The sequence below is a fragment of the Carassius carassius genome, chromosome 16, assembly GCF_963082965.1.
Source record: "Carassius carassius chromosome 16, fCarCar2.1, whole genome shotgun sequence".
NCBI lineage: Eukaryota > Metazoa > Chordata > Actinopteri > Cypriniformes > Cyprinidae > Carassius > Carassius carassius.
The window spans coordinates 9,247,263-9,260,200 of NC_081770.1; the positions used below are offsets into that span (position 1 = coordinate 9,247,263).

The 12,938-nt window shown below is 42.0% G+C and overlaps 2 protein-coding genes and 1 long non-coding RNA gene across 5 annotated transcripts in view; 2 read left to right on the plus strand and 1 right to left on the minus strand.

The window, feature by feature from the left end:
- The window catches only part of LOC132160281 (uncharacterized), a 159,623-nt gene that overhangs the window by 71,526 nt on the left and 75,159 nt on the right, over window positions 1-12,938 (minus strand). The gene's annotated exons all lie outside the window — the stretch shown is intronic.
- The window catches only part of LOC132160293 (CD48 antigen-like), a 29,844-nt gene that overhangs the window by 1,714 nt on the left and 15,192 nt on the right, over window positions 1-12,938 (plus strand). For 2 of the 3 annotated variants that reach the window (XM_059570051.1, XM_059570053.1), the window contains exons 3-5: window positions 5,617-5,912; window positions 5,987-6,086; window positions 6,197-6,255. In XM_059570051.1, the coding sequence (XP_059426034.1) occupies window positions 5,617-5,912; window positions 5,987-6,086; window positions 6,197-6,255 (455 nt within the window). Of the gene's footprint in view, window positions 1-5,616; window positions 5,914-5,986; window positions 6,087-6,196; window positions 6,256-12,938 lie in introns of all 3 variants that reach the window. The other variant, XM_059570052.1, reaches the window with a different exon arrangement.
- LOC132160373 (uncharacterized) lies at window positions 7,519-8,864 on the plus strand. Its single transcript, XR_009437995.1, has 3 exons — window positions 7,519-7,718; window positions 8,578-8,672; window positions 8,816-8,864. It is a non-coding gene; the product is annotated as an uncharacterized LOC132160373 (long non-coding RNA).

The following is a 12,938-nucleotide window of genomic DNA, read 5'->3' on the forward strand; positions in this document are numbered from 1 at the left end:
TGAGAAATCTTGATCATTTGGTTTCTGCATAGACCTGAGTTTGCCTCTCTCATCATTTACCTTCTACATTTGAAAAAAAAATTAACACAGGCACTGATCTTCTTCTCCGGAGTGTTTAGGCATACTATTATGTCATAAAACCTGAGGAGATTAAAGGCATTAAAGGGGTCATATTATACGGTTTCAAATTTTTTCTTTCTCTTTGGAGTGTTACAAGCTCTTGGTTCAAAAGGAAGATCTGTAAAGTTGCAAAGACTAAGGTCTCAAATCCAAAGAGATATTCTTTATAAAAGTTAAGAGTCAGCCACCCTCCTAAAACGGCTTCTTCACGCTGCAGATATTCCAGGGTGCTCTCCTCCGTAAGCTGGACGAGATGGGACCTGAGGCTATCTGTCTCGAGGATTTGAGGAGTGCTTCGGATCTCTCTCTTCGCGCTACTAAATCCGCTGCACAGGCCATGGGACGAGTTATGGCTTCTGCTATGGTGGCTGAGAGCCATCTATGGCTGACGCTCTCAGACATGGCAGAGTCTGAACGCACTGCGTTCCTCGACGCCCCGCTGACTCCCGCTGGCCTCTTCGGATCTTCTGTCAACGAGTTCGTTGAGAGATTCGTCGAGGACCAGAAAGCGTCGCAAGCATTCAAGCACTTCCTCCCGAAGCGCTCCGGTTCTGCAGCGAGTCGTGCTAGACCGGCCCCGCAAAGCTCTCAGCCACACCCCCCGCCTCCTGCTGCTTCATCGCAACAGCGTCAGCAATGCAGCTCGAGACCCCGTTCTCGCTCTACCGGCTGTCGCCCCGCGCCACGGGGACCACGGCAGAGGATTACGGTGAGGCCGGAAGCCCCGAAGCCATCCTAGCACTCCTAGGAAAGCACCGGTGTACGAGTCCTGCCGCGGCCGAACTCTCACCCAAGCGCGCCGCAGTTTCAGTTCCAGGGATTGTGACTGTCTCAGCGTCTTTTGCAATGCGCAAGCCTGTACAGTTGCCCGCTTGCCTGCACACAAAAAACGTTATCACGGCTACCCAGATATTTCCCGAAAAAAGTGTAATTTCTGGTGTCCCGGCCACGGCCGATGGTGCTATAAATGTAGTGACGATGCCCACTGCTCAGTGCCCATCTCCACATATAAGCACAGCCCTTCACACAGGGCTCTCGCCCATAAAAGCGACTCAGGTCGATCGCGCGCACTACATAGTAAACGTGCCCACTCCTCAGTGCCCACAAACACTATGTCACACACGTCATGTGGTTTCTGTAAAAACGAAACCCGTGCACGTTCGTTCTGCCCAGGCAGACAGCGACTCAAAAGCATTAAATGTGCACGCTTACAGCCCACAATTACTCACAGACAGCACGAGTCCCACTGGACCCGCTCAGCCCTCCCTCACTCGGTTAAGCACCGTGGAGGGGTCGAGGACGAGCGATCTGCCCGCTGTGATCAGCGCGCTCCACGCCTCAAATGTCACAGGCATAACGCCCATGTTACAGCACATCAAAGCGCTGCCATTGCCCAGCCAACAGAGCGCGCTTCGCATCCAACCCTTAGCCATTCATGCAGACGCATGGTCAGCGCTTCCAGGGGTTTCGGATTGGGTGCTAGACATTATAAAGAGAGGCTACTCGCTACAGTTTTTTCGACGCCTTCCGCTCTTTTAAGCGCGCATCAAACTACGGTCAAAACAGAAGTAGCACACCTACTTCGAGCCAAAATATCAAAACTGTTGAGCAAAGGGGCTGTGGAGCCTGTATCTCAAGCTCAAAGCGAAGGGGGGCTGTACAGCAGATACTTTCTAGTGCCCAAGAAAGACGGGGGTTTCAGACCCATACTGGATCTAAGACAGCTGAACAAAGCATTGGCGAAACGCAGTTTCAAAATGCTTACAACCAGGAGACTCCTCGCGCATATTCCCAGAGGAGACTGGTTCATGTCGATAGATCTGAAGGACGCGTATTTTCAAATACAGATAGCATCACGTCACAGGCGATACTTGAGATTCGCCTTTGAGGGCCAGACATACCAGTATACAGTCCTGCCGTTCGGCTTGTCCATGGCTCCTCGTACGTTTACGAAGTGCATGGACGCAGCGCTCGCTCCTCTCAGACTCAGAGGCATGCGAGTGCTGAACTATTTGGACGACTGGCTGATTCTGGCTCAATCACGATCAGAGCTCGTGGAACACAGGGCCATTTTACTCCATCACCTCGAGAAACTTGGTCTCAGTGTCAACTGGACGAAGAGTTCGCTGAACCCCAGTCAGACAATACTGTTCTTGGGTATAGCTCTGGACTCACGCTTCATGACGGCACGGCTGTCGCCACAGCGCGCGTTGGGCATTCAGCGCGCTGTGAGCTCTCTCCGCTGCGGCGCGACCTTCTCGCTCAGAGAATTTCAGAAGATGCTAGGTCTCATGGCCTCAGCATCACCAGTTCTTCAGTTGGGCCTGCTCCGCATGCGCCCCATGCAGTTCTGGCTGAAAGCGCGAGTACTGCGCAGAGCGTGGATATCCGGTCAGTTGCGTCTCAAGGTCAATCAGAGCTGTGTTACAGCCTTGAAACCCTGGACAGCTAACGACTGGTACCAATCAGGTGTAAGCCTGGGGACTTCCTCGAAAGTGAAAATGGTGTCGACGGACACCTCCACTTCGGGATGGGGAGCGCTGCTCGAGGGCAGACCGTTCTTTGGCCTGTGGTCAGAATGGGAAAAGCTCCAACATATCAACTGTCTGGAAATGCTGGCAGTAGAGAACGCGCTGACGCGCTTTTGTCCCCGAATCAAGGGCCACCACGTTTTAGTCCGTTCGGACAATATGTCTGTGGTGTCCTACATAAATCGCCAGGGCGGTCTCAGGTCCCGAAACCTGTACAGGTTGGAGGAACGCCTCCTGGTTTGGGCTCAGCGCAACTTGGGCTCGCTGAGAGCAGTTCATGTGCCTGGGCTACAGAATCTGGGTCCAGACAGACTGTCCAGAAACAACATTCCCATGGGGGAATGGTCTCTACACCCACAGACAGTCCAGCTGCTGTGGGAGAGATTTGGCAGGGCGGAAGTGGACCTCTTCGCATCCCACGAAAACGCTCAATGCCTTGTGTTCTTTTCCAAGAACGAAAGCGTGCTGTCACAAAGGTGGCCGCGCTGCCCGCTCTATGCTTTCCCTCCGTCTCCCTCCTTCCGCAGGTGATAGATCGGGTGAGGAAAACGAGATGCTCAGTACTGCTGGTAAGTACCACTTTGGAAGAACCAACCATGGTTTCCAGATTTGATGCAGTTAGCAGGCACTGCCCCGTGGCCAGTGCCGTTGAGGAGGGAACTCCTCTCGCAGGCCAGGGGCTCGATTTGGCACCCTCAACTGGTGTTGTGGTCCCTCCATGTGTGGGCGCTCAACGGTTACCCGCTGATCTCTCAGTGGGAGTGCTAAATACTATCACTCAGGCTAGATCTCCGTCGACTCGACGGCTATATGCCTCGAAGTGGTCAGTATTCTCCAGCTGGTGCACAGCTCGGGGAAGTTCACCCCTTAGTTGTGAGGTGACGGAGGTTCTCTCCTTCCTACAGGAGCTGTTGGATAAGGGCAGAGCCCCCTCCACGCTCAAAGTTTAGGTGGCGGCTATCGCAGCGTTTTCTGAGACAACGCTCGGTCGGTCAATAGGAAGGAACGATTTGGTCATCCGCTTCCTTAGAGGAGCTAGGAGGCTGAATCCTCCCAGACCTCCGTCAGTCCCTGTATGGGACCTCTCGACGGTTTTGGAGGCCATGAAAGGTTCCCCTTTCGAGCCTATCCAAACGATTAGCCTCAAATATCTGTCATTCAAGACAGTGTTCTTGTTGGCTCTCGCTTCAGTGAAGCGTGTGGGTGACCTGCACGCGCTCTCTGTGAGCCCGACGTGCTTGGAGTTTGGGCCTAATGACTCAAGGGTCATACCTAGGCACGGTTATGTGCCGAAATCCCTCAACACGCCGTTTCGGGCTCAGGTTATTTCCCTGTCTGCCATGTCGGTGTCAGGAGAGGATGGAGACTCGAGTCTTCTTTGGCCCGTCAGGGCTTTAAGAGCTTATGTGTCTCGCTCCGCTGTCTTCAGACAGACTGAGCAGCTGTTTGTCTCGTTCAGTGGACGTTCCAAGAGAATGGCTGTTTCGAGACAGAGCCTATCCAGATGGATAGTTGATGCTATAGCGTTAGGTTACGCTTCCAGGGGCCTTCAGTGCCCACTGGGCGTCAGAGCACACTCCACAAGAGGCGTCGCCTCGTCGTGGGCGTGGTCTAGTGGGATCTCCTTACAGGATATATGTTGAGCGGCAGGATGGGCCTCGCTGTCTAAATTTATCAGGTTCTATAACCTGGAGGTTCCCGCCCTGCAAGCAAAGCTGCTGTCAGTATAGTTGAATCAGGGTCCTGATTGGAGCTCTGAGATCGCAAGCGCTATGCACTGCCGACTGTTATATGGGCAGTATTGCGTAAGACCCACATTACCACATTGGTCAGGCCTTGCCTTGATTATGTGATGTCATATTGCCGCATCTACGGACTCTGCTAGATATGGGACGGAGGGCCCCCCCCCCCTCCTGTTCTAGGACTCTCTGTGAGTCCCTATGGTGATTGTGCACTCTAAATCCTGGGCGTCGCTTCCAGGTTTATTGGTGTGTGATCCCTGCACGCACGGCACTTTACATTGGGTTCCCGTAGCGTCTTAGCTAAGACGCAGTACGAGAGAACTCTCGAAAGAGAACGTACTCGGTTACTAACGTAACCTCGGTTCTCTCTAGAAGAGGGAACGAGTACTGCGTTCTCTGCCATGCGTACGATTCACTCTGGTTCGCTTCGGCGATGAAATAAATCAGGTGAGTCAGCCTTTTCGAGCTCCCTTTATAGGGCTAGGCCACACCCGTTTCGGCCGGAAGTGGGATGGAGGGCGCGAAGCGCCCTCATTGGTCTGATGTTGCATCAGCCTGCGCTCGATAGGCTTATGCAGTTGCCGCAGAGCAGCCAATGAGCGAGCGAGCCGTCTCGCCTATGGCTGTGTGCTGCTGCAAATGCGCTTTAATTCAAAATTTAGGATAATTTTTTGCTTCAGTGTACCGTGAAAAGAGACTTTTCCCGTAGCGTCTTAGCTAACACGCAGTACTCGTTCCCTCTTCTAGAGAGAACCGAGGTTACGTTAGTAACCGAGTACGTTTTGGGTAGTGCTGAAATGTGCATGCTCACGAATCTTCTCAGTTTAATACAGAAAGTGTGGACATAATGAAAGATTAATTGTGCATGTATATTCATTGTGTTATAACAGCTTTGTGAGATTGCGATGAACTGAGATGTCAGCTTTTTAGTGATTTAAGTAAGCACTCTTTGCTCGCATTCTGCTTTGTCAAATCATGCATGCAGCAGCCCATATGCTTTTCTGTTAAAAATAACAGTGGTTTGGGAATGTTGTTGCTTTAATAATTTATTTTTAATTGGGAGCATTTATGTTGGGAAGTTTTGGAACTTAACAGGATTTACAGCACTTACCATTTCATGTGAATGGATGTGCTGAAAAAAATCTATATAGGCAACATTTATGAGGGCTTTTGTGGGCGGATGGGAACTAATAAACTAACACTTTATTATTTTGTCTAAACAGGTAATCTGCCCACGCCAAACATTACCAGAGATTATTCACAAAATCTTTCATCATCTTCATCACAGCAGAATTGTTCATTGTTGTGTTCAGTGGTGAATGTGGGTCATGTGACTCTCTCCTGGTACAAAGGAAAAAGTTTATTGTCCAGCATCAGTGTGTCTGATCTCAGCATCAGTCTCTCTCTACCTCTGGAGGTGGAATATCAGGATAAAAACAGCTACAGCTGTGTGATCAACAATCCCATCAGAAACCAGACCACACATCTGAACATCACTCAACTCTGTCACACACACCCAGGTATATCAGCATTGACATATGTATTTATGTACACATTCAGTAACTGTAATGATTGTCTCCTTCTCATCCTCCTGCCTCAGTTTCTCTGACAGCGTTGATTTCTGCTGCTGGATTTCTGTTGATTGTAGCTGCAGTTGTGATGTGCTGCATCCGCAAGAAATGTAGAAAAACTGGTAAAGAATACAACTACAAACTTAAAATATTAACTAAAGCATTTGGATCAGATATACAGATTTCTATACAACATTTCAAGCTCTGTTGTTTCAACATTTCTTTATTACAGTTACTGCATTTAAGACACTGGAGGAAGACAGAACTGATTCATCAAAATCTCAAAAACCAGTAAGATTATTTGTTACATGCCACATGCATGCACATCGAGAGCGACACCAAAAAAAAGGGGTGCCGCCCGGCAACACGGTCTCACTCTCTACTCGTCAAATGTCTGACGCATGGTCAAGGGATCTGGCGTCACTTTTTTGACTTACTGGGTATACCTTTGGCGTTATTTTTCTACGTGCAGGTTAGTCCGATAGACTTCTATAGAACTCAGCAGCGTTTAAATTTGACGTCTTGGGTCAGCACACCGCAACGAGACTAAATAAATAAAAATAAAAAAAGAATAGGCTACAAAAAATTATATATGACAGAGATCATTTTATCTGGCCCTCCAACTTGTTTTTGAGGTTTAAAAATCCTCGCAATCTGATATCAAAGTGTTCTCTGTGCAAAGGCTTAGCGCGTTCATCAGCGGTGAGTTTAACAACACTCAACTGCAGGTAAAACAGCATTCAGCGGTGAGTTTGACCAAAGCAACGCTCAACTGCAGGAAAAACGGCATTAAAAGGTGAGTTTAACAACGCTCCAAGGCGCGTGCAAGTAAGCAGTTTAACCGTTTTCTTACAAGCCATTCTCACTTATCGCTTATTCATAGTTTATCACTATGAAATCACGTTCAAGAAGTCTCATTCAGCACACATCGCGTTACTTGCCATCAGTTTACATGTGCCACAGGTTAGGTGAGTAGATGTAAATTCGCTCTTTTAATGCCTGTTATAAAAAGTATTCTGTCTTCTTTATTAATCAGATTAGCGCCGTATTGTTTACCCGCTTTATTATATCAGTCATCCGAGGCTGTCTTTGAGTTTCATTGCGTTTAACTAAATGAACACACCTGCTAACTAGTGTGATTAAACTCTGTCGGTCACGTGACGTGCCATAGACTTTCAATATATTCATTTCAGGTTCAAAGATGTAAATTTGTAGTAAAATCATGGTAACCACGACACGTACAACAGTAACAAATTACATTTGAAGTTAAAACCCAGGAACGGGCCATTTACCATGTTTTTACCACAGTAACTGCAGTTTTACTATGGTATATTAATAATCAATACAACAATACAATAATCATCAAACTAACTATGGTTGTACAACTGTAATGGTCGTTTTTTGATGTGCTTTTATATGACAGATACCACAGTAATCACATTTACTGTACCATGCTTTTGATTCCTTTTTATGTAAATCCAAAAAAAGTAAATAAATAAAAGGACACATTTTTCCCCTCTTGCAGTTCATTCATATCAGTTTATATTTTAAATATTTTGCTCACAAAACATTATTAAAATTCTGTTTATAATTCTATTTTATCCCCCCCCCCCCACCTTTCATATTTTTATTATTATTATTATTTGTTTAGCTGAAAAGACATAAAGGAAGCAGTCAGCCCAGTGGTGTTTCTGAAGAGGTATTCCTTCAGAAATGGAGAAGACAGAAAGCTGCGGAGGCAGACATTTGCAGCAGTAAGTCTGTGTTAGTTTTACCTTTTTATCAAACTGCTGTTATAAATTGCACAGCATTTGTTGTTTCTTAAACTGTTGCACTGTCCAAATACCCACACTTGCCATCTTTGCACCTGACCACTTGATTATTTATTTGACATATTTCCTGTGTTTAGCCCAAGTGTTCGAGTGAGCATGATGACCACAAGTGTGTGTCAAACTTTTCATGACCTGATGACAGTGGTTCCCAATCCTGGTCCTGGAGAGCCCAACACTGCACGGTTTTGGTGTCTCTCTTATCTGACAAACACACTTTTGAGGTCTTGGAGACTTCACTGATGAGCTGATGAGCTGAATCAGGTGTGTTTGATCAGGGAGACATCTCAAATGTGCAGTGTTGGGCTTCTCCAGGACCAGGATTGGGAGCCACTGCCTTATGGGACACACTTAAGTGTTTACAGAGATTTTTTTTTTTTTTATTATTATTATTATTCAACTTTGCATTTTGAAATAAATTCTAAATCTCTTTTCATTAGTCCCTATTACAGAGGACAATTTAATTTTTGGTGCTTCTAATTAAGTGAAAAAAATATTTTCAATATCTAATTATTATTATTAATATTTCACATACATTGGAAATGTTATATTATAGCTTATATTATTATTATAGGTTATATTATATAATATAGCTTGTTATTAATGACTTGCTTTTATTAATGGATGCATTTAACATTTAATTATACAGCATTTTTTTATAGGCTGTATAATTACACACACACACATACACACAGTAATGTATAAGTTGCATGTAATGTAATAATATTTATTTTCTTTCTGTCTTACAGGATTGTTTGCAGATAATGCTGTTCTTCTTTTTCAGAAGTTTTTGGTGAGCCAACCCTCACAAACCTTCCTAAAAACTAAAAGAGCTATTACTGAGTCTCAGTGAATCTTGCCATGATCAGCTCTTCCCAGGTACATTTGTTTAAAATATTTTTGAATCAACATTTACTCATCAAATGCTCTGGTCTGAATCTTACTTTAAATTAACTTAATTATATGTTTAATGAGCAATATTAATTACACACAGAGTAAGTAGAGATTATCTTGTTTCACAGAAGAGAAGGAAGACCAAGGAAATGATTTGCCCAGGATGAGGAATGAAGAGCTCATCTTGTGCTCAAACAAACAGACGTCCTCTGCTATGTGTCTGTTGAAGCAATGCTGTTATGTGTTACAGCACTTTATGATGATCTCTCACAGGACTGGTCATGTCAGCCTTGATTATTCTTTCTAATATGTTTTTTTTTTTTGATACAGCTATTACAATTATAGCATGTTGGCAAAGTGTGACTGGAACATTTTTACATTTTAAGTTAAATTTTAAACACACCACCTGTTTGTCTTAAATAAAAGAATACAAGTTTTATAAAAGGGGTTTACATTATTTAATTGTTTCATAAATGTTTTGTTATAATTTGTGGATTGATAGTTGATTGGTTTGAAGCCATGCCTTACACTGCACAGACTAAAACACATTTGTGAGAGAAGTCAGGAACTTTGGAGAAAGATTCTAGAGGAAAAAGACACATTTACTGCAACAATAGATGAATTATAGAGGCAAACATTTCTGTCACATGCTAAGGGCTGTCTCATGAGCAAGTCCTTTGCCTCTAACTTTTTCTTAATTCTTGCAGAATGAAATTTTTATTGCAGTATTTTAATTTGTACAGATGGTCTCATCAGCCAAATGAGGGGTTTTGACCAAGTGATGCTCTTGAAAGGAGTGAAAGAAGAGGATGTGGTAAATTGTCTTCAGAGAAAAAGCTTCTCAAAAGGTCTCAAAACAGCTTGAAGAATGGTAAGTGTACAATAGTACAAGGGTCATAGTTGCTCACCCTGCTAAAATCACACAGAACATAAGCTGAGCTCTCTGTCCATTAAACAACTTCATCTGAATTGTTTGTGTTTTTTGTTTTACTTTGACCAGGTCTGGGAACTGTCTGAAAATGGGATGTTAGGACTGAGAGATCCTCTGGCTGAGAACAAGCTACACCACATCAGTGCTGGATATCAGCCACAAACTGTTTCCAGACACGAGAGAAGAAGATCATGATGGGGAGATGAAACCAGTTTAGATGTGATGATAAGGAATCATTATTTTCTGGAACAGTATCACATGTCTTATATGTATCACATGATCTGTATCACAGTTGACTGGATGGAATCTTTTTACTTTTAAGGACATTTCATCACTCCTCTATGTGAACTGATTAATTTATGATATTAATGAATTTTTGATCCATTATTATTTTCCTTAAATCGTGTTTGTCTTGATGCTACTTTATCATCTTCATAGTCTATGCTTCAATAAAATTAATATGGTGAATATTGGGTGTTGAAAATTCTTGGTAAATTCATAATTTTACCAGGTAGGCTCATATGTGTTTATTCTACACTTGAAAAACTATATATTATTAATTACCATGATTATTTTTTACTTAAGACATAAACATTTTTTTCATCAGATTAATGAAATCTGGAACAACAATACACCAGAAAGTTATTATTGTATATATTTAATCACAAATATGGCTTTTTTTTAAATATATTTATATATAAAGGGAGTTACTAGATGAATTATTTTGAAAAGCCATTTGCTTTAATGTTACAAACACTTGAGGGACAACTGAGAATGTAGCAGGAATGATCAACATGGATCTTGTACTGTATTCAAACCAAGAGCATGCACATTACTGATGACAAGCACGTGAGGAGCAAGATAAGGGGTGAGGAGGACATTTTTACACTGATTGTTGCTAATTAGTTTATATATAAAGTATTCTTATATATATATATATATATAGTATTCTTAGTACTCCATGAATTCTTCCTCGTGTAATAGTGAAGTATCACATTGTCCTTGATTACTGCTTAACAGTGGGGAATAGATAAAGGCAAGTTGTTGCAGGTTTATCCATTCTATTTTTTTACTGTTAACTTCAAAAATAAAAGAAATAATCTATTATTTTTATTATTAAATTATTTCTTTCTAATTTTTCCATGTTTCATCAGATGGCCTCATCATGTCCTGTCAAAAGCTTTACTAGCCATGATGTTAAGAATAGAAAAGTGTGGACTGTGAAAACTGTCAGATATAAATGTGACTCAGCTCAGTTTGTTGTCCATGATGAGGAGAATACATATATGTTGGTTTTACTGCCCTTCTACCCCCAGGGGCCCAGTAGCACCCCCCGAAAGAGCCAAAAACTGTACATTTCAAATAGCTGTAAATCAGAGTTCAGTTAACGAATCAAAGAGAAAACCGGAAGGATTATTACTTATGCTATGCTGATAAAATAATGTCGGGCACAGTTTTCAGAAATGAATGGAAATGTGTCATAAAGGCATTTTAAATATTGCTCACTCTAAAATACCAAATTTCACTCTGTCTTTCAATTATATCATAGAGGTTTACACAATGAACATATTTAGAAATCCAGTTTTCCATTAAATATCTTATTTATTTCATTTCGTCAATAAAACGATTTAAACTACATTACCCACAAGCCTCCATCGTTCTATCTATGGAAATGGAAAACTAGGCGCTGTTTTTTTGTAGTTTTTTGAAGTTATGCCTATGGTTAGGGTTAGGATCTCACTAAAGAGGTAATTTTTCTCAACATAGCAAACCTTACTTGTTGACTTAATCTATTACTAATGTGATAAGAGCAGCAAAACGTACTTTTGTAACACGATGCGCTGTTTAATATGGGTTAAAAGATAGTCCAACCACAGACTGTCCTGCGGTGACAAGGGAAATTGACAGCCAATGATATCAAAGCTGAGCAGCGGCGTCACGCTTCCTTATCCATTAATGACCGATGTCTTTCAGCTGAAGGGATAGATTGGTTAACAATCAATAACGTTTGCTACCTATTAGATTGTGTTTTATTAACGTCTACACCTTCCTCCAACAATAATGCAAATGCTCTAATTATTGTTGTTCAGCTTGACAAAAATTGGGCAATATTGATGACCGCAGTTCTATCTAACCGATTCCTCTCATTAAATATAAGATTTTTTTTTCAAAGACAAGTGCATTTTCTAATCAAATGATGAGCTTCTAACATTTACATTGTATATTATGTTGTGTTTTAAAGTTATAAAAATTATTAACTTTTGTGTTTCTGTGATTTGCCATTCTCTACCATTTGAACTCTAGCAATAAAAACAGAAAGAAAAGACTAATTCAAAGACAAAGTGCCCATATAACTGCACTGCATCCTCTGTCAATAAGCTTGTTTTTGCCACTATGAAGAATAAAAATACTTTGCAAATACTTTTATTTAAAAAAAAAAAAAAAAAAAAACAGATAGTCATTCAGAGAACACTGGAGATTTTAATTGACCAAAAAGTGATACAACACACGGTTTCAAACTCAGAAAATAAAAACCATGAAGACATGCATGTCAAGTGTGCAATATCACCTATAAAACTCCATCAGCACAGCATCAAATAAACACTGATTGTCCAAACAATGGAAGAAAGAAAACGTGTTCAGGAAAACAAACACCTGCTACATAAAAATGCAGAAACAAAACCGACAATAACATCATTCACTTTATGAGTGGAACTAGGGGATGCCTGTGCATGAATACGTCCTTTACGAAAACTCCTGATGAGAACTGATGTTTCTTTTATGATAAAAGCACCAGAAGCAAAGTTTACTTTATGAAGCTTGAAAAAGAGAACACAATGCTTTATCAATATGAAAATACTATTTTCAACTATTGTTTTGATTACTGGTTCTGTATACAGTATATGGGTTGCTGGAAGTAATGTAATCATTATAAGCTTAGAATTAAAACAAAGTTGCATCTTCTGCAAAAATCAAACCACTGCAAAGTCTAAACACTGATCAAGGGACCATTTCTGTGTGTGTGTGTGTGGGGGGGGGGTGTAAAGAGTTAAAGAGGTGAGTCCTTGTGCATGATGGAGAAGAACAGCATTATCTGCAAACAATACTGAAAGACAGAAAGGAAATATTTAATTACATGCAACTTTTTTTAGACCATCAAAGCAGCCTCTGTAAAGATGCTGTATAATTAAATGTTAAATGCATCTATTATTAAAAGCTAGTCAATAATAGCAAGCTATATTCATATGAATTATTTTAAAAAATATTACATGCTTAAAGGACGGTTATCAGTAGTGTAATTGATTTGGTCACAGAAACCT